Source organism: Callospermophilus lateralis, chromosome 4 (genome assembly GCF_048772815.1).
Source record: "Callospermophilus lateralis isolate mCalLat2 chromosome 4, mCalLat2.hap1, whole genome shotgun sequence".
NCBI classification, from domain to species: domain Eukaryota; kingdom Metazoa; phylum Chordata; class Mammalia; order Rodentia; family Sciuridae; genus Callospermophilus; species Callospermophilus lateralis.
This window is the reverse complement of record NC_135308.1, coordinates 95,985,170-96,008,070: the sequence shown is the minus strand read 5'-3', so window position 1 is coordinate 96,008,070 and position 22,901 is coordinate 95,985,170. Positions and strand designations below refer to the sequence as shown.

Here is a 22,901-nt window from a genome sequence, read left to right as displayed (position 1 = left end):
ACTATTTTATAATAGTAGCCCTCATTTTTTATGTTTTCAAGACATGAAAAATCTCAAATTAAACCTTGATCTAAGATCCATTTATATTTTGGCTTATTTGTATCCTTCAGAGACAATAGGTTTTTGTCTTTTCTTTTCATGCCAGTCAGCAATCTCTCCTTTATATTATTTATTTACTTTATATATTTTAATTGATAAATTTCTATGACTTTGTATGCCTTGCATGTTTTCTTTATGGTTTTTAATATTTTTCTTTTTATAATTATTTATCTATTTATTGTTTATGTTTTTATTTGTTTATTTATTTTGTGGTACTAGGGATTGAACCCAGGGGCACTTAACCACTGAGCTATAATCCCAGCCCTTTTTACTTCTTTCTTTTGAGACAAGGTCTCACTACATTGTCCAGGCTGGCCTTGAACTTGAGGTTCCCCAGCCTTCTGAGTAGCTGGGATTACCAGTGTGCACCACTGTGCCTAAATTATTTATTTTTATTTTAGTTCAATTTTCACTTTTTGTGCTAAGGATGGAACCTAGGGCTTAGTGCATGCTAGACAGCACTCTAGGGTAGCTACACCCCCAGCTTCTCTTCCCTTCATTTAGACTCTGTTTTCCATTCAAAAAGGAAATCTGCTGATTTGATTAACATATTTTTGTAATAAATGTTATATCATAATTGTTCTCATTATTTCACATTATTTCAGCATATATTTGTATTAATTAAATCTTGAGTGGGCATCCAGAAATCATTTAATATACTCTAGTATTGGCTTACATCTTAGGCAGTCTAAAAAATTTATAAATTTTTGTTAGTGTCTTAGGTTTTTCAAAATATTGAAATCTTGTCTACATTTGACATCTCCAATTCAGCTTTTTGTTAATGTTGCAATCTACTTTTTTTTTTTTTTTTTTTTTTTTTAAAGATTTCTTTACTGGCTTTCAAAATCTCTAAGGCCCCTTGTCCCTATATTTTTCACTGAGGCAATTCATTGATAAATTACTTCATTTCTGTAGCTCCTTAAATAGTTACTTTCTGCCTTTAAGATAAAAATGAACGTTGCCAGATCCTGTTCTGGCACAGTGGCCCCATTTCCTTTAGCTTCGGAATGGTTTCCCTCCAAACATTCCTGTCTTCTGAATTTGAGCATTTGTTCTTTTTGTTTAGATGATCCCAGTATGTAAAAACCAAAATGCATAGTTAAAAGGGGCAGAAGGAGAGGGGCAAGAACTTGCTGCTATCAACTCACCAACCAATTATTTCCTTCATATCTTGCACCATCAGTAAAGTAGTCCCAGGTTCTTGGTATCAGTGCAAGTTGACTTGATCTCTGACTCACTGGCCTCCTGCTGCACCTTCTCATGCACCCAGAGAGTTAAGTTATCTTTTATCTTTTGACTGAAAAGAAAAGGAAGGAAGGAAGGACAAATTAGGATTTTTTTTTCACTTCTAAGGCATGTGTTCATTTTCAGAGTTGCCCGACTCACATTTCAGCCAGAACTATCTATGAATCCATCCGTCCTTGTGATGATGTGCAGGAAATTCAGTCAATAGAAAGTGATTAAATATTATAGTCACTATAACCTTTATAACCTCCTTTCCTTTGAGAGATGTATCTTTCTGTTCTTCATGTAGCTACTCAGGGACATTTCAGTTACAGTTGTTGTGAATGGGTTTTCACATTCCTGTTGGATAGCTGCATTACAATAGACTTTTATTCAGGGAGGGAGGGAGTCTTAATCCCTTTCCTGAGAAGGGTCTCTTCTCTGTTTGCAGACTTTGCCTTTGGCAGGCTGAGGATTCTCATGTTGGGTTATCTTGGTCTGTTTTCATTGTTCTGCTGAGTTTTCTCTCCTGATCTGGGCAACTTAGCTGTGATGAGGCTGACTGATTCAAAGTTTGTCATTTGGCTGTGTTGGTCTGCTTCACTGAACATTTTCTTCTGCATTCATCTGCTAGGGCTGCCACAACAAAATACCACAGATTGTGTGGCTTAAACAACAGAAACTGATTCCCTCCCAGTTCCCAAGGCTGTCAACATTGGCATGTGACAACCAGTAGATGACCCCTTTCTCTCTGTGTCCTCACCTGGCCTTCCTCCAGTGTCCTTTTTTAAAAAATCATTTTTAAATTTTTAATTTTTTAAAATTTATTCTTTTGATATTATCCTGTGTCCTTGAAGAGAGATTTCTGATGTCTCTTTTCTTGTAAGGACACCAAGAAGATTTACATGCACTAGGGCCCCACCCTTAAGACCTCCCTTAGCCTGTCTTACCTCCCTACAGGCACATCTTCAAATAGTCACAGTATAGAGCAGGGATTTTTGACGGGCAGAATTCAATCCATAACTAACTTCCTTTACTGGATTTACAAAGTTTGTGCAACTTTGAATAGCATCTTTGCTTCCTTCTTGCAAGTATTATTTCTTCTTTTAATGGCAAATATAGTAAATTACTGTCTCACCATTTAGTAGTTGCTATGGTTACTAGTTGCATGTACTTAAAATCCTAGTATCTTTTAAGAGTAGCTTGATGAAGTTTTTCTTTGTTTCATGATTTCTTGTAGTTTTAATTTCAAAATGTCCTCGCTTTTAGATTATCCTATTTCCAGGTGTTTAGCTCATAGAAAATATTGCCCTTGTCATTTTCTGCTTAACTAAACTGAGATGAAAAATTATGGTGGGATCCTTGTGGGAAAGTTTTTTTAAGAAAAATTAAGCCATGGGAATAAGACAAAAGAAGCCTACATGACCTTTACTGTAATGTGAGCATTGACTTGTTATGACTCTATCATTACTATTTTCTATATTATACAACTCTATCATCTTAGAATTTAACATACAGAAACCTGATAGTTGTGATGATTTCTCTCTAATAGGAAAAATAAAACTTCAAATAACAGATTAATTATGGCAAATTAATAATCCTTCAAAATTTTGAAAATTACTTTCTTGATAGTAAAATGTGACTCCAGGAAAAAAAAAAAAGAAAGAAAAATAAAACTTCAAATGTTACAGTTTTATTACCTTACAAGATATTGACTGCATGTGTATTCGGTTTGCTAATCTTACTGCTTTTCATTTTTTCACTATGAAAATTAATTTTAAAATTTCAATTCATATATACATATGTATATGTTTATTTTTTATACAGATTAATTTAATTTTTAAGTAACAGATTTACTGAGATATAAATTGCGTACTATATATTATTAACCAAGACCATAATGCAATAGTGATTTTTAGTATAATTAAAGAGCTATGCAACATCACCATTATCTATTTAAAACTTTTTAATCTCCCCAGCAGGCACTCTGTATTTTACCCTAGTTTCCCAGCCCTAGGCAACCTCAGCTCTAATTTCTGTCTTTCTAGATTTACTGATTTTGTGTGTGTCATCTAAGTAGAATCACATAATATGTCATCCTTTGTGATTAGCTCCATGTTTTCAGACTTCACCTATATTGCAGCAGGTATCAATATTTTATTCCTTTTACTTCCTGGTTGTATTCCATTGTGTGAATATATCATAATACAATTTATTTTTCCACAAAAATGGACATTTTAGGTTTGTTTCCCCTTTGGGCTATCTTAAATACTGCTGCTGTGAACTTCTGTGTACAAGGTTTTGGGGTACATGTTTTCTTGTTAGTCTGTATTAGGAGTGGGACTGCTAGATCAGAGATGTGAACTCTTATATTTAACTGAGGAACTGCCAGGATGTTTGCCGAGACAGCTGTAGCAGCAGCACAGGAGGCTTCCAGTTATTCTGCATTCTTGCCAACGCTTGTCTTTTTGACAGTCTTTCTGTTTTTCTTATGGCCATACCAGTCAGTGTAAAGTGCTGCCTTATTGCAGTTGCAGTTTTGATTTATATTTTCCTGATGGATCTTGATGGTGAACATCTTTTTGTGTGTGTGTTGGCCATTTCCCTGCTTCCTTACAGAAATGTTTTCAGATGTTTTATCTACATTTTGATTGGATTTATCTTTTAATTATTGAGGTGTAACCATTCTTTTGATATATTCTAGATGTAAGTCCCTTATCAGATTTGTGACTTATAAATATTTTCTCCTATGTGTTGTTGTTACACTTCCTTGATGATATCCTTTGAAGAACAGAAGTACTTTAATTTTGACAGAGTTCAATTTATTTATTTACTGTTATTATTATTGTTGCTTGTGCTTTTGGTGTTGTATCTAAGACTTTGCCTATCTGAAAGTGCATTTTAAACTGTCTTTGTCAAGTGTCTGCCTCCCTTATTAATGAGTGATATAAACCTTTAGTTTCCACTGTGTATTTGTATGAAGATTATGTTTTAATTATTTTATTTATTTAATTTTTCTGGTAGTATGGTACTAGGCAAATGTGCCAGTGCTGAGCTACATCCCCAGCCATTTTTTATTTTTATTTTGGAACAGATTCTAAGATGCTCAGGCTGGGTTTGAACTTGGGATCCTCCTGCTCAGCCTCCCATGTGGCTGGGATAGCAGATGTATGCTACCATGCTAGATATTTTTTAAGCTGTACTTTGAACAGTTTATGTTATCATGAGTTTATAGGTAATTTAGAATTTGACATCTTATTCTTGACCATTGGGTACGTCAAGCCTCATTTATTCAAGGTGCTCTGGGGATGGAATACTTCATCTTTTACCTTTCCATTTTTATCCACACATTCCGATAGTATCAGCTGCCAGTTGATCCTTTGTAATGGATCCTTAACTTTACCAACCTATAATTAATTGAGATCCTATGGATCAATTGATGACATGACACTGACTTATAAATGCATCTACTTTCCATTTGAGAAGAGTAGTGTAATTAGAACCCAAAGAACAAAGAAGACATTGTATTTTGATTGTACAACTTTCTCTTGACAAGCAAGTTCTCCCCAGTTGTGGAAGCCAAATAACCTGGCAGTCGTGACTGAGGACTACATCCCCGTCGTTCCTCACATCCGTGCAGTCCTGTGACTCTGATCTTCTTCATCTCTAGAATTTGTTCACTGGTGGCCATCCCTATTGCTGCCATCTTCTCTGTGGCCCTCATGGTCTCTGCCTGCATTACTGAGAGAACTTTCTAACTTGTCCCTCTTGTCACAAAGTTTGCTGTCTTCAGATGCATCCTCCACACCCTTCCCAGTTGGTATTTCTAAAGGTTGGTACCTTCCTGTTTTCTTTAGGCTAAAGACTAAGGGATCTGGCCTTTGCTGCTTTCTTTACTTCTCTCCCTCTCTCACTTTCTCTCTCTCTGGGTACTAGGGGTTGAACCCAGGGGAGCTTAACCACTAAGCCACATCCCCAACCCTTTTTCTTTTTTTATTTTAAGACAGGGTCTCTCTAAGTAGTTCAGGGCCTTTCTAAGTTACCAGTCTGTCCTCTGTCTCCACCTCCCAAGATGCCAAAATTATAGGCATGTGCCACCAGCCTTGTTCCATTCATTTCTTGAGTCCTCTCTTCCCTTCCTCCCTAGCCTTAGACATGACCCAGAGTAAACTGCTTCAGTTCCTTAAATTCATCTCTGCTTTTTTTTTTTAACCTCAGCCTATTTTCATGCTGCTTCCAGTCCTACGATGCTCTTTTTCTTCCCCCTTTGGCTATTGTTGCTTCTTGCTTGAAATCTTGATTGAGATTTCTTACTCAATTTTGAGCTCTCTCTCTCTCTTTTTTTTCTAATATTACATGCTATTGTTGTGAACTCTTTGCCAGTTTTTCTTGTCATGAAGGTGTGGCTTTCTCAAGGGTAGAGGCCATATCTTACATTTCTTTGCATTGCTGGCAGGTTATACAGGTTGTGTGTGGCTTTAAGCAGGATGGACTATAATATTTGTTTATTGTGTGATGGATGAATGGATAATGGACTCCACTCTCATATATATGATGCTTCTGTGGACATGACACCTACATTTACCTGTTTTTGAAGCCATTTCTCTGCCCTCTCTAGATTAAATCTATCCTTATTTTGCTTTTTGTCATCATGATATTTTCATCTGGGCAGGTGTTTGTTCACTTTTATGTGGTGAAAGGAGTGTTATTCACCCCATGATAAGCCAGGGGATAATAGTACTGCTCTGTCATGAGGATGGCATAGAAAGCATAATTGTGGATCCCCAATACCATTTTAGGTCTTCCTTTTTGAGATATAAAGAAAATTGACTCAAATCTTTTTCCCACATGCTGGGGTGACCTGCCATCCCAGGATTTTTGTTCCCTGGGGCCTTACATTCTCATGGGCATCTGCCTTCCATTTTCCCTTTCCTGATGAACTTTTCATCTCACACATTGCTATTGTCATTTGCTCTTTTGTGTCACCAAAGATTCAGGACACAGACCTTTCACATTAAAAACTCCTAAAATATCCCTCAATTAAGGTGTTTGTGTGTGAGCAACCAGACTCATAGGACAGGAGCAGAGCTATATTATAGACCCATGCCACAATTAACTGACATTCATCACCATCCATGAAGTCCTTTAGCCATTCTTCCCCTAGGGCTGTTTCATGGACTGACCTATTTTTGGCAAGTCTCTTGCCTTGGTTATTTGCTCAGTCCTACCTTGTTGTCCTTCTGTTCTTCCTCCTGACAAATTCCTATTAATTTTTTACACAGCCCCAAGTGATCTGATCCATCAAAGGCTAAATTTTCTCTAGAACCACATGTATTTACATCCTGCTCAGGTGTGACTCACTACACTGAGGTGATGGCAGACTCTGAATTCAAAATGGCTTAACCCTTTCAGTCCAATCATCTCGTATTGAGGACACCCATAAACACTTAAATTGAGCTATTTTATAGGAATCCTACAAAATTTTCTACCTTTTTACCTTCTTATAGATGAGATTATACACACACTCACACACAGTGATAAGGCATAATTAATTAACATGAAGAGTTTTAATTTTTGCTCACAGAAAAAGGGTGCCATCTTCCAGGTGTTGGCTGTGAGCTCTGAGCTGCTTCATGGTCCTGAAATCCAGAGGGGCTAAGTAGCAAAGGAAGTGAAAGCTAGAAGGCCCAACCCGTCTCTGTTGAAGCTTTCAGATACATATTATAAACATGGAGAGAATACAGTAATGAACTCCTTGTTAGTCCTTCTCCCCCAGTTTCCTCATTTATCCATTGTGCTCAGTCTTGTTTCATCGACAACCCCACCCACTTCCAACCTCTTGTTTTACCTACCAGTGGGCCATTTTGAAACCAGTCACAAATATGATATCAATTCATTTATCATTTTTTCTCTTTTAAAAAATATAACCATAATATTTTTATGATACCTAAAAAAAATAAAAGAAAAATGTCAGTAATTCCTTAATATCATCAAGTATTTCACCACATTGCTCATATTTCAGCTTTGAGAGACCCACATCACCTCTGCCCAGACCTGCTGGCCAGAAGTTGTCTGTCCTACCCAGCTTCAGGGGCTGAGATTTCCTGGATGCCTCAGAGGAAAACTGAACAGATCTGATGAATGCTTAGCTTTGTGCTTTGTGTCTGACATGACCTATGAGTTGTTGGTCTTTAAAACAAAAACAACTACAACAAACAATTAAAATGATTATTTCCTCCTAGAGAGAAATTCCAGTGTTTTTGTTTTGTTTTGGTTTTTGGTGTTTTTTGAAGGGACTGGGATGAAAACCAAGGGGTGCTTAACCCACTGACCACATCCCCAGCCCTTTTTACTTTTTATTTTGAAGCAAGGTCTTGTTAAGTTGCTGATCTCTCCAAACTGAGATCCTCCTGCCTCAGCCCTTCCTAGTGACTGGGGTTACACTCCCAGCCAGGTCTAGCTTTTTTAATAATAAAAATTTCTCCCCATGTAATAATTATTAGTAAAGATCTTCAAGCCTGTCATGAAGCGCCGGAACAGAACCCCTCAGAATCCCAGAGCCTCTCAGAATCTGTGAATCTGTCCATTAGACACTGAGTGTGAAGATGCTCTGGGCTCAGACTTTAAGTATTGCATAGTTTTGCTTATAGCTCTGTGGGTGAGAATTGCTCTTCTGGCCCTTAAAATTTATCTCTTGGTCTTACTAGCCTTTGACTCAGAGCAAGCAACAAAATAAACCCTGGAAACACTGTTGGATGGATGAATGGTAATCCTGATTACCCTGAGTACTCTTAGATATCATTGAACCCTGTCCAGCCACCCTTCTGAGGAGTGTAACATACCTGATATTCTATTCTGAGTAACAGAAATTTGATTATAATCACCAATTGTCCACCATCCCCCCCACCCCCCACCCCCTGTCCAGTTCTCTGTCTTGAAAAATATCTGCTGAGTTCTGTATACTTGTCCCTTCATTTAGGCAAAAAAATATTTCCTTGTGATCATGGAATTCATACTGTGAAATGTCTGGTTAACTTGCATGATTACAAGTATAACAAAATACAAATATAATACAGTGTGGCTCTTGATATTAATTTCTGATTCTTCCTCTAGAAGGGTGACGGAGCCCCTAGGGCACCTAAGGGAATTCTGTCTGGACTAGCGTGTCTTTCTTTCTGTGTGTTAACTTGGCTCCCTTTTTATCTTCTGCATCCTTCATGTTCTCAAACCTTGAAAGTCTGAATGGCCGCAGCTGTAGCCCCATTTATATTAATCCTGAAGACTTCTCTGTCACCTTTATTTTTCAGTTGCTCTTAGTTATCATTGAATCATTTTTTTAACAACTAAGGAAAATTTTATCATCACAGTTTCAGTTACTCCCATCACTCTTATCCCATGTGAAATTTCTGTAGGAACAACAGTCAGAACAGAAATTTTCACCAGAGATTAAAGGGAGTGAATAGAGACAGACATGTTTAATAAGAAAACACAAGAAGAAGATAATAATTTGTGACTGCAGAGCAAGTGGAAGAGGCTTATAGCCAAGCACAGTGGAATGGATGTGGAGTAGAAACACTGAATGAAGAAGATAAAACCAAGAACATATGAGTGTAGGAGAGAATGGGTGGGGCAGCAAAAGGTGACTGTCTAGATCCAGTACAGGAGCCCTGAGTTCCATGTGGCTACTGAGCACTTCAGATGTGGCTAAATTAAGATGTGCTATAAGTGTAAAGGACACACTGGATTTCAAAAACTTGATGAGGAAAAAAAAAGTGCAATATGCCATTAACAATTTTTATATTAATTTTATATTAAATGATTTTTGGATATAGTCATTAAAATAAAATACATTATTAAAATTAATTGATTGCTTCATTTTATTATCTTTTTAAAGTTTTCCTTTAAAACAATTTTTTAAAATTGTAGATGGACACACTTTCTTTCTTTCTTTATTTTTATATGGTGCTGAGGATTGACTCCAGTGCCTTACACGTGCGAGGCAAACGCTCTACCACTGAGCTGCAGCCCCAGCCCACATTTTCCTCTTTTTAACATAGTTTGCAGAAATCTGAAAGTTCACTGTGACTGTATTAAGTATCTGATGGACAGCATTGGTCTAGATCAAATATGGCGCTCTTGACTTGATTCTGGGATAGAAGGTGGAAGGATGGCAGTTGGCTCTCGGCAGCTTTGTGGGCCTCTGGTTCACGTGCTTTCTTCCAATCTACCAACTCATAGTTTGCTTAGCTGATTCTGAGTCGTGGGAGAATTCTTGCTTTTTGATATGAAGACTAACTTAGAATATGATTTACATCTAAAAATAGTTGCCCTTCAAGACCCATGACCATGGTTGCTTTTGATCCTTATAAATTTCCACTCAAATTATGCCCTGGCTAGACCAGGCAGGGCTTTGTGGTTTTATTCCAGCCATATTGTCAAACCCAGGTATGCCTCAAACACACTTGAGCATCATGTTAAAGTACCACTTCTAAGGTCCAGTACCCAGATATTCTACATTGTGGACTTGGTGTTTATGCATTTAAGAAGAGGTAGAATAGATTTATGTGTAACTTGTCCTGTCAGAAAAGTGTCAGTCAGTCCAGAATTTAGTTTTGTTTCTAAAGTATCTTTAGAAATGAGTTACTTCAACATTGAATCTTGTAAGTCTGGGATTATAGGTAAAAGCAGAAGCCTCAGTTAAGCATGGCCTCTGCATATGTTTGGAACCTGCAATGGAAATGACATGTTTCCACTTTCAGGGCCTTGCTGCCTGGTCATTGGTTTTATCTTTCCAGATTTGAAGGGGACAGGGCACAAAGTAGTATATACCTGATGGAAGAAGTATTGCCTTTATGATTCTGAAAATATCTATCTTTCAAATCCAGGAAACATATAACATGGGATTTTCGGTGAAAGAATATAAAGTCCTGCTTTTAGCATTGTGGTTTTTCTTGAGATAGAGTCCTGGATAGGCAGCTAGAATAGGTTTGCTTAAATGAGTAGATCAGTTTCTGCTGTTCAGAAATACAGGCAAAGGCTTGTATTATTACACTGTAGGAAAATATTAAATAATGTTAAGGTAGGACTTAACTCCTATTTTTATTTTTATTTTTTCAACTTTTGTATAAAAACATTTCTTTCTCTGTCTTTCCATTTTCAGTTGATTGTTCCCAATATGTACAACACCTTGTGGTTTAGTTTTTACAGCTTTAGGACATTGGTGAAGTCCCTAGTGTGTGGCTATGTCATAATAAACTCTGAACTAATAGTTATTGAATGAATTTTTTTTTCTTTTTTAAAAATAATACTTGTGTATTTAAGGAGAACTATACAAAATTCTCTTCTCTGTTCTTGCTCTATCAACCACCAGTATCTTTAAAACATGTTTCGGAAACCTCAAAACTCTTTTTTTTTTTTTTTTTTTAAAATGAAACTAAAGTTATTTTGCTATTATATTTCCTTTTAAAAATTAATTAATTGATTAATGAATTAATTAATTTTACCATTGAACTACATTCCCAGCTCTTTTTACTGCCTATTTTGAGACAGGTTCTTGCTAAAGTGTTGAGGCTGGCCTTGAACTTGTGATCCTCTTGCCTCTGCCTCTTTGATTGCTGGGATTACAGATGTACGCCACTGCACCAGGCTCTTTTTTTTTAAAGCAATAATTACCAAACCAGAGGGAATAACAGAATCATCCAGGAGGCAGGTTTAAACCAAAGACCCTGCTTCATGGCACAGAGATTCTGATTAACACATCACAAGATTAGATGGCTCAATTCCTTAACCAGCAGCCGCCATGTTTCTGGGTATACCACTTTGTGAGACCCATGTGTACAGACAGGGTCTCCTGTGGCTGAAGAGATCTCTACAGAGGGTGTTGCCCCCACTGTGAATTTCATATTATGTTCAGAGAAAAATAGCTTCTTGGGGATAAAAGAGATTATTAAGATCATTAAGTGTAGTTTTCCAAACTAAAGAGACACTCTGTAGTAGTAACTTATCTGAATCATTTTGGATACTAGGAATAAAAAGGAGAAATATAAGGAAGAAGGAGGAGGAGTCAGAACAGGGAGCTTGCAGAGGTAGCAAGTTTTGCCTGTGAACTAGGGACCAGTTGTTAGAAAATGCTGATCTGAATCACTTACTAGTTTTTACTTTTTGAAGAAGCCTGTCTAATCCTTTAAATCTACATATTGTATTTTCATTGCAGTCTTAAATTTCTGAGAAGCTGAGGAAAGTTAAAGGAGCTAACAGTAGAACATAAAAGCAAAAATTGCTTTTCATAATGAATAAAAATGTCAAACCCAAACTTTGATTTAAAGCTTCTATTTCTTGTTAGGGGATGTTCTAACAAACATTTTAGCAGTGCAATCATCTGCTGGATATAATGTTGGAGGAGACTGTGCCCAGATTTTGAGTGTATGTCATCCCTGCTTTAACTGATGAAATCTCAAGTTCATCTGAGCTGCACTAGTCAAGGAGTAAGTCTGGGTCTCCAGCAGGTACAGCTCCGCTGAACTCTGGTGCTTCATCCACCCTATTTCCTTTCAGTTATCCATATTAATAAAAAAAATGCTGATGGAAGACCATTTGACACAGTAGGGAGTTGTATTTGGAGTCAAAAATCCCTATTGTGTGTGTGCCAATTCTGCCATGAGCTTGCTGTGGGACATGGAACGAATCGTAACCTCTTTAAGGCTGTGTCCTTTGCTGCAAGAATGAGAGTCCTGCCCACTTCGAAGAGGTTTTGCTGTTATCAGATAACCCAATTTTGCAGCGCCTTAAAAAATAGAAAATGTGGTCCATGTTAGCGGGATTTTTAATATATTTGGCTAGGGTTCATTAACAGGCCAACAGGACTTTTCTGTGGAAACCTGAGCCTGCTGTATAGTGAGCAGTCAGACCATGTCTGCTTGATGGATGTTGAAGCTGTGCTCAATGAGAGGAAGTATAATGGTTTGAAATAAAGATGCTGTTATGTGCTATAGAGAAAGAAAGAGATCACAGGTAAGAAATGAACCATGCATTTATTTTGAAGAATCTCTATTTGCTCTTTTGCAGATATATGGGTAAAAAGTTACTAGCAGTCTTTGATGGTAAACTTCATTTTTTTTTCTGTTATGATCAAACTATCTCTATTTACAAGATTACTTATTAGCATATCAAAGGTCAGAAAAACTTAAATGACATTTCAGATTCACTTTATAGTAAGAAGTTTTCACTTAAACTATATTCATTGCAGTTAAATGCAAAAGAAAAAAAAAAACATAAGCCTGGCATAGCTTTATGAAGATGCCTCTATGAATGAGGAATGCCAAGATCAGTATGGTCCTCAGCGTTCCATGGTATGGTCCTCAGTATTCCATGGCATTAGGTGCAGAGAGGGCTACAGAAATCCATAATCTTCAGTCTGTACCCATCAGCCACATTCCTGGGTAATTGGAAATGGAAGAGGTATTTTTTGTTGAAGTGTAGAAAAGTATATGGTTGCCTTGGGCTAGAATAAAAGTACAAAATTTAAACATTTCCAGATCTTTAGGCCTCATTTTAATATCAGGTTGATTTCCATATATTTAAGGAGCCATTTTAGTAGGAAAGACAGGCGTATTAATGCACAGATAAAAATCAGGGTGATAAATCCTGATGCTAGAAGACACCAGCCTGGCATGGAGAGGGACTGTGACAAGAGAAGCTTGTCAGAGGAAGTGACATCCATGCTGGGACATGAAGGATCAGGGAAGTTGAAGTTCAGTCATCTATAAGAAGTAAATCTTTCACCTGAGCCAATCAGGTGCTGCTCCCAGGAATGTGAAATCTGCAGTGGAGCCTCCTGGTGGCAAAGGGACAATTATATAAAGAGAAGTAGACGCCTGGACAACCCCAGGGACAGTGCTTACAGACTCAGTTATGAACAAGCACAAGAAGCCTAGAATAGACAGAGGAGGTAGATCAAATACCAAGACAACAGAGTGGCCACAAAGGAGACCTGGAGCCCCAATGGAGAGTACTACCTTTCTTTCTTGTAGCTGCTTGGTTGTGGTTTCTAAGAAGAGTGGTTTTAGTCTGAGTTTCCTGTCTTTGTATTCTTCTGGGAAATTGAAAATAGCTCTCCCATTAATTGAGCTGGTTTGATTGGACCACTGGTCTCCATAAGCCAGAAGAACTTTAATGAGACACAGTGAGAAGCTGGTCAGAGAGTTGTTTGAATCTCTTTTCCTGAGTCATTAAGTGTTTGGAAATGGTCTTGCCATCTCAGTTCCCATGTGCTGAGTGAGACAGCAAGTATTCAGTGCTACTGAATGTCCCCAGGGAGGGTCATAGCATTTACCTGGCACTTCTGTTGCTGTGGGGAGCAAGGCAATGAGGGTGACAGACCACCTTCTGCATCATCCATTTGATGGCAATTGTCTATGACTTTCTGCTTCCAGACCTGGTTTGGTGGGGCGGGGAGGGGGTCAGATCTAATTTCTAGTCATCCTATCCTTGACTGTAGTTTTCCTTGAGGTTTTTTTTTTTTTTTTTTTTTTTTGGTGTGTGTGTGTGTGTGTGTGTGTGTGTGTGTGTCTTCTGTCTTTGTTCCTCATTATCGTTATGAGGTTCATCCACATTTTTGTATTCATTCTCATTGCTGAATAGATTTTCTTTCAATGGTATCCTATAATATGTGTATTCATTTTATTGTAGATGCACATCAGGGCTGTCTACAGATTTTGACTCTTAAGAGTAGTATTGTCTTGAACAGCCTTATGCCTTTTGGGAAATATATATATATGCAATGCTGGCTGGCTAGGTCAGAAAGTATGTATTTGTTTTGCTTTCTTGAAACTGCCTACAGTTCTCCAAAGTGGTTTAATCAATTTATAGTGGTGTTTCAAAGTTCCAAATGCTCTATATCTTCACCAACACTCGATAAGATATTTTTTCACTTTAGATATTCTTATGGGAGTCATTTTATTTATATATTTTTGTGGTAATGGGGATTGAACCCTAGTGTTGCTTTACCATAGCTATATTCCCAGCCACTTTTTTTTTTAGACAGAATCTTGCTAAGTTTCCCAGGCTGGCTCGCCTCAGCCTCCTAGGTAGGAAGGTTTATAGGTATGTGCCACAGTACCTGGCCATTTTATAATTTTAATATTATACATTTTAATCCTATACTTTTAACTGTTCTTACAAAGTACCATGTTCATTTATAGTTTAAAACCATCTTTATTTGGTGGCCCTGCCTGTACCCTCTGTTGTCCATCTTTCCACCTGTTTACATTCTGTGGAGATTTGAGAACCTCTTCCCTTAATTTTTCACTTTTCACTGGTCTCTGATTCCTTAGAATGCCATTGAAATTTGATGTTATTTATATTATACCATACCGAACTGTGTAATGTGTGAATCTATTCTCACCAGCAACTCAGTGGAAATACCCTTGTAGAGAGCAGGGGCTAGATCTTCATACCCTTCAGCACCTAGAAAAAAAAAAGCAGATAAGTAATCAATATTTATTGAATTCAGGTGATGATTTTTGCCTTTTAAGAGGGTTAATGTGGGAAGTGGCTATACTCTGGAAAAGGTTATAGGCAGGGGAAGAAGGTGCTACATACTGATAAACAGATGATGCCTGCATAGTTCTGTCATTGCTAGGGAATGGCAAAGCTGTGGAGACCCTTTGAAGCACGAGGGCTGATTCAGGAGTTATGAGGATGAAAATAGGCAACCACCTGGGAAGGAACAGAACACATCTCTAAGCCTGGTGGGTAGATGCAAAGTTGGGGCAGGGCAGGGTAATAAAAGCATCTTACGCTGAGTTTAATATGTTGATAGTGTTGGCAGTGCCCTGCCAAAGGCCCTCTCTTCATCAAACAATAAAGGATTTTATATGTGAAAGAAAAAGAATGCTTCTTTGAACAGTATTATTTTATGTAAAATAAGCAAGGGCTGTATATTTCTTCATGTGGTACATGATTTTTTTCATGTGTATCTACTGAAGGCATCTGCATAGGATAAGGAAGTATGTTCCGGTAATGTTATTTCTTAGCCAAAAAGGTTTTTGCAAAGACAGAGAACAGAATCTGTGTCTATTTTTTTTTTCACTTAAAAGACTCTTGATTTCCTTGATTAAAAATGCAGATTTCAATTTACAAAGTCAGTTTCATCAGGTACCACTCAATGGATGCCATGTGCCCACAGCCTTACCTTCTCTTTTCCCTTTCATGTATGTCTGTCATGAAGCCTCTTTAGTTTTCCTGGCTTATCAATGAAAATGCATGGCTAAATTGCTTAAGTTGAATTCCCGCCTCTCTGTGCTGTATATTTCATTTTGTTGGCAAGATGTTCTAACAGTTTTCCTCCTGTTAGCAGAATTTATAGTAGAAAATTGGTAAATAATTCATTTTGGCTTTGCTCTGGCTTTGAAAAAAAAGAGCCCAGCAGGGCAGAGATATTCCCAGATTATTTGGTTTCTGAAATTTTAGCAGGAATAAACAAGATGATTAGCTTGAATGTAATGCATAGTCAAGGAGTTAAAAAGAAATATTCTAGTTGTTGATTACAGCTAGCTCTACTAGCCCTCCCTAAAATGTAATTAGCTTTTGGAGTGATTCCAAATGGCTTCTTTGTGCTTAAACTTGCAAAATTTTCCAGTGCTATGTCAATATTTCAGATAGTACTTAAAGAGTTTATTAGCAACATGATCTGAATCCGTATGCACTACAAGATAGAGAGTATCTCTGAGTTTGTAGATGTAACACATATTTTTTTTTTTTAAGAGGGAACCTTGGGATAAATTAAAAGTCTTGACCTTCCTAGTGTTATAGCAAAGGAAAATGCTTTTAGTTCTCTGGCTTACTTCACCTTTTAAATATATGAGTTATAGACTGTAAAAAGTCATAATGAGCTTTTGTTTTGTTTTGTTCTTTTGTTTTTACATTTTTTTGTAGTTGTAGATGGACAGAATGCCTTTATTTTATTTGTTTATTTTTATGTGGTGCTAAGGATCAAGCCCAGTGCCTTAAACATGCTAGGCAAGCGCTCTGCCACTGAGCTATAGCCCCAGCCGCATAATGAACTTTTAAAAAAATCTATATAACGACATTGAGATTGTACATAAAGAGTATGTGTGTGTATATATATATATATAAAAAGCTAATATATATATATATATTAGCTTTTTGCCAATACAACATTGCAAATGTAGAAAATATAAGTAACTGAGGACAACTTTCAGGGCAAAGCCAAAATGTTAATTTAAAATTAAAATAAGTAATTCTCTGTAACATTGGCTGGTATTCCATTGTCAAGCTGCAACCTAAAAATAAAAAAGATGTATATATATATATATATATATTTTTGCAATTCTTTTGCCTCTTTCCCCCTATTTAACGTTTTTATTATGAAAACATATCAAATATGCACAAAAGTAAAGAAAGTGGCATAAAGAACTTACACGTTATCCTCATTCATAACATCATAACCATGGCCATCTTGTTTCACCCATATCCAACACTCTCATCTTCTCCCTTCTCCCTACTTAATTATTTCAAAGCAAATCCCCAATCTTGATTTTGATGTAGTCACCCTATTTCATATGTGTATAAGTATGCACATATGATATGTTTCCAAAAGATTAGGACTAGTAATATAACCACAGTACTATTATCACATTTTGAAAATTGATCATGATTCTCTATATCCAATTCTGTTGCCAGTCAACATTCCGATTTTTTTCTAATTTCCATAAATGATTAGTTTTAATAGTGATTTGCTTGAATTAACATCTGGACAAAATCTGCACTTTCTTTGGTGTCTCAGGTCACTTTCAACTTATAGATGACCATAATAAAGTATTTGCTTAAGAAACAGGGTACTTGTCCTAAGGTGTTTCCCACTTTCTGGATTCCCACATTGCATCCCTGAGAGTCATGTGACATATACTGTTGTTTCCTGTGTGTACTGTGAATGCCCTTAATTTTAGGACTTGATAAAATTTAGGGCTTTGTTTTTGTTTTTGACAAGACTACTTTGTAGCTGTGTATATTTCTATCAGGAGAACATTAGGCTCTTCATCTCTCTTTTTTGTGATGTTAGAATTATTTAGTCATATTCAGGCACCTGATTTAGTTCAGTCCATCCATTACAAAGTACATAATCAGCTTTTCACTTGATAATATTTTCAACAGCCATCAATAATTATTGTCTAGAACTATTACTTCAAAAAGAATTTTTTTTCGAGTAATTTTTAGGGGCCAGGTTGTGCAATAGGGTTGCTTGATTTTCCTATGGAGTTTCGTGGTTCAGCATTTGCCTGTAAAGCTAAAGCCCAGAGAATCTTCTGGAAGGTGGACAGCAACACCTGGAAGCTCTGTAAGGAGAGGAGCGGAAAGTGATGCCACCAGTTTTCTGTGGGGAAGACTTTTTTATGTGACAGTTTCAAAGACACAAGCATAAAAAAGGAAAAGGTGATTTTTCATTTTTGTTACATGACAAAGTCTGGATTCCATCTCAATTTCATCATATTATTTGTATATTACTATTTTATTAAAAATTATAGCAGAGAGGAAAGTGTTGAGAAATCCCAATATCCCCACTCCTTCCACCCATTTCTCTGTTGGAACTTGAGGGTCTGTGCAGTGAATCATGATCTACAGTGACTGTCCCCCTGAGGGTCGTGGGTGATTTTCCGAGGCCAAGCTTCCAGGAAAAGGAAGAAGGGGAAGGTTGGAGGGTCTGGGAAGGGCAGCTACATTGACAGGAATTCAAGCTGCTTTGACTCTGAACTTTGGAAGGTAACTTAGAAGACACCTGATGTAACCTCTGTCAAGCCAAGAATCCCTCCAGGAGTCGGAGGAGTGGGGAACACTCTCTCTTCCCACTGTGTGCACTTACTGAATTCATCTTATTCTGCCTTTTCAATTTAGTGTGTTCCGTTTTTACTACTGGATAATACATTCCACGAGAATAAGGAATTATCTAATTTTTCCCTTTAATCTCAAGTAGGAGTCAAAAATGAACTTAGTTGAACTTTAGCGTAAGTGTTGAAAACAGATTTCCCTCAGTACTGTTGACATTGGGGAAGGAGCAGAGTCTTCTGATTTGTGCAGGGAGGTTGGCCTTTTGAAAGGAGATTGGGGGAGGGGGTGGTGCCAGGGCTTGGCAGAGTTACAGTAGTGAAAACTATAGAGTTGGTCTGTGGAAATGCCATTGAACCAGCTGTGTCTGCTGGCCAGCAGTTGTTAAGTTAGGATTCTATCCTCTCACAGAGACTGAGTGGCCAAGGCCGTATCCTTCCTGATGATTGCATTTTCAAGGAACGGCTCTTGGATCCTGAGAGAGATGTTTCTAAGTTGTAAGAGATATATATTCACAATCCTAAGCCCTTATCATAATGCTCTAAGAAAAGGAAGTGAGGAGCCTATTGTTAGATTGACTAGACTAAAGAATAAATTCTCCTGGAAGCATTGTGATTTCTCAATGCAGACATTTTAATGGGGGAGTATATGTGTCAATCTATTATAAAAATGATGAAATATTTTCAAATCTATTGCAAGATTCTGGGTACTGTTAAGAAGGGACATTTTGAGCTGGGTTTGGTGATACATGCCTGTAATCATCAAACTTTTCTTTCCTGGAATTTATCTAGGTTGTAATATATTTATTGATTTGCATGATAACTTTTAAATATATGCCATGAGAACTGTCTTCACTTCTTTACCACCAAAAGGCCAGCATCTGACCCAGTGGCTGGAAGCAATTAGATCTATCCCCTGACGACCACTTTAATGAATAAATGAATGAATGGCTTGACATCTTGTCTTGTCTTCTATAAGTTAAAAATGACAGAGAAGAAACACTGTTTAATAGAAACACAGTGAATAAATGTTTGCAATATGTCCTGAGTCTGAGTTGTATTTTCGTAATTTTTTTTTTTTCTCCTCGTAGATTCCTTACTTATTCCTACCTCCTGGCCTTCAACGTGTGGCTTTTGCTTGCGCCTGTTACCCTGTGCTATGACTGGCAGGTGGGCAGTATTCCTCTGGTAGAGACCATCTGGGACGTGAGGAACTTAGCCACTGTCCTTCTGGCAGTTGTGATGGCTCTGTTGAGCCTGCACTGCCTAGCAGCCTTCAAGGTAACTTCCTCAAAAATCAAAAGGACTCTGCATATGAAAATAAATATTCTATGTTCAGTAGTGTTCTTTTATAACAGAAGGTCTGGGTCTGAATCTGGTTGTTCTTGTCTGTAAAACTTTGTGCGTTTCAAGTTTTCCTAATAGGTAATTTATATTTTAGCAGTGATAACAAGTAATGCCTACCTTGGTTTTATATTTACTACCCACTTCATAGAAATTGAATCTGAAGTTTTACAAACAAGAAGTTTTTTCCAACTATGATTGGCTTATTTTTGAAATAATTTGTTTTATTTCAAGTAATTTATTTGCTAAATCATGATAAATAATACATTTATAAATACTTAGAATATGGTTAAGACTCTGCTTACACTAATGACTAAGTAGTTGAGTGATTATTTTCTTCTTCTTTACCTTGAAAAGACATAAAGCTGGAAACACAGCCATTTCAGAAATGACCAGAAGTAGCAAAAAACTGAAAAATGTTCATTTACAAAAAACTGCTCTTGCACTGGTGAAAAATGCTTCTTGCTTGAGGGTGTTACTATCCTCCAGATCTGGTGGAAGAAATTCACAGGTTTACTGTGTGGAAATGGCTGATTTGGTATGGGAGAGAAGCAGGACAGCTAGAGATTTCAGGGGTAGATTTTTCAGGCAAGAAAACTATAGAGGAGCTGAGATACTATATACTGCATGTGTTCACGGCTAACTGCTAAGCATTGTGTGCACATGTCCCCAAGGAACACAAGCAGAATTAAAATCTGGGAGACTTACTTAATTACTGTAAGTCTGAATGAATTCTTGAACCCATACCCCAATTGGGTAGCAAGGAGTGAAAGCTTTACTGACTCGAGTATCTCTGTATAGCCTTTGTCCAAATCATTGACTAACCACAAGCCATGAAGGCACAAGAGATCCAGGCAGAAGAAAAAACTAACGGAGCAAAAATTTCAGCACTTGGCAGAGAAACATATTTTCCAGTTTGGGTCCTGACAGGTTCATCAAATATTTTAAAACGGTAAAACCAACAAATTTACAAACCAAAATAGAATACAGAGTCACTACAATGTATGACATACAATGCCTAGTTTTTAACCAGAGATTAGTAAACATAAGAGGAAACAGGAGAGTGTCATTCAAACTCAATAGAAAAACAAGAAAAGAAACAAGAATCAAAGGAAATGGAAATGAAATGAAATTCCAGACTTAAACCCACATTATGTGCTGAATTGATTTTTTTTTCCTTGGGACAAATTTGCCAAGGTAATTCAATGGAGGAAAGGATAGTCTTGAAATAAAAGGTGCTAACATAACTGAATATCTGTAAGAAAAAAACCCTTGACCTTCACTTCATACTGCATACAGAAATTAATTCTAAGTGGATTTGTAGTGCTAATAAGAACTTAAAATTACAAAGGAACAACAGCAGAAAAATCTTGGCAAATTTTGGGTTAAACAAAGATTTCTTAGAATACAATAACTAAAGCCTCTAAGAGAAGAAGTCCATAAATTTGACATCATCAAAATTAAATTTTTATTCGTCAAATGATAATGTTAATCAAATGAAGAGGCAAGCCACATATTAGGAGAAAAACTTTCAATACGTATGTCTACAAAGAACTTGTATCAGGAATATTTATAAAGTGCTCTTAATACTAAAACAACAACAACAACAACAAAACTGATTAAAACTAGTAAAAGAGGGTTAAAATATGCTGTTGTGGCATATTGAGGTACAACCACTTGAAAAACTGCAGGTACAAAAAAGTCATTCTGATATTCATGCTTTTTCTCAAAACCAGAAAAAAAATTCCCATGGGAAAGACATTCTACCTATACTGCAAGGAAAAGCAGTGTCTTTATCTTCCAAGAATTAGAAGTCAGGACTGAAAATTCCATTTAATTATTGATTCAATAACTCTTCTCACATAACTCATCTTTTCCTCTTCTTTGTCCAATCCAACATATAGGTAACTGATTTCACTTGCTTTGGTGGTCTCCTATACCACATAAAACTTACATTATTACTTTCTCCTGTTAATCTATATTCTTTTTTTTAATATTTGGAAATTTTCTAGGTTTCTTTTTTAAATATTTTTTTAGTTGTAGATGGACACAGTACTTTAATTAATTTATTTATTTTTATGTGGTGCTGAGGATCGAACCCAGTGTCTCTTATATTCGAGGCAAATACTCTGCCACTGTGCCTCAATCCCAGCCCTAATCTGTATTATTTTAATGTAATTCTTGGACCCAGGTAGACCCTAGATGGAACTGGAGTTTTGCTGCCACTAAAAGACACCTCACAAAAGTAGATACACAGAGATCAATAAACACATTAAAACAAATGCTTAGTATCATTTGTCTTTAGGAAAATTCAAATGAGAACCACAAAACAATACTATTAGAATGAATCTCATCAGCAAGATTCATGATACTGTGTTGGCCAACCTGGGTCAATCTAACCCTCATACATGACTGGTGGGAATTAGAAATACTTCAGCCATTTTGAAAACTTTGGCAATTTCTTTAACAGTTGAACATAACTTTAAGCAATTTTATTTGCTAAAAAGGAATGAAAACATATGCCTACACAAACCTTTTTTATGTGACTCGTCATGGTGCTTTATTAACAATACTGAGAAAATGAAAACAACCTAATGATCTCAATTTGTAAACGCACAAACTCAATGTAATAAATTGCTCAGAAATTTAAACAATGGAGTCATAAAACAACAGGGATAAACCTCAGACCAATTATGCTAAATCAGAGAGCTTTGCCAGACTTATAAGACTGTATCCTGAGGAACTTCCTTAAACCAAACCAGACTTCATCTTATCTCACTGTCATTCCAAAAAGTGCAGTGCCTGGATGTGCATGCCTAAACTGTCTCCCTGATTCTGTCCAGACAAGTCTTTTGACTGCCACAAAATGACCCAGCAATTCTCTATCTGTAGAGGCTCTCATTAGCCAGTCCAAAAATTTTCATAACAAGGGACACAAGATCAGAGGACTTCTTTGTTCAATTCCTTAAATAAGGTTTTCCCTCCACAGTGCCTTTCTGGAACACATGTTGGGTTCATCTGCCCTTAGTGGCGTATAAAAAAGTATGATTTCTATTCTTAAGTAAACACTTTCTATGCTTATATTGTAGCCCAGTTCCATGATACCAAATGATTGCACTGGTATGAAAGTCTGGAAAAGGCAGAATTATAGTGACAGACATGTGGTGGTAGCAATTGACAGTGAAGAGTCTTGAAAGAGCTTTTGGGGATTTTTGCATGCTTTTTAAAGTTTGACTGTGGCAGTGGTTGCTGGACCACTGTTATTTATCAAAACCCACTAACATGAATGCTTAAAATGGGGGGATTCTCTTGTATGTGAACTGTATCTCAATTAAGCTACAAAAACTTGATAATATTACAAATAGATTAAACCCTAAAATGAACACAGAACTG

At 36.9% G+C, this 22,901-nt stretch overlaps 1 protein-coding gene across 1 annotated transcript in view; it reads left to right on the top strand.

The window, feature by feature from the left end:
- Tmtc1 (transmembrane O-mannosyltransferase targeting cadherins 1) overlaps positions 1 to 22,901 on the top strand; it is a 254,420-nt gene that overhangs the window by 116,313 nt on the left and 115,206 nt on the right. Inside the window, exon 8 of the mRNA XM_076854245.1 lies at positions 19,256 to 19,445. Within this exon, the coding sequence (XP_076710360.1) occupies positions 19,256 to 19,445 (190 nt within the window). The remainder of the gene's footprint in view (positions 1 to 19,255; positions 19,446 to 22,901) is intronic.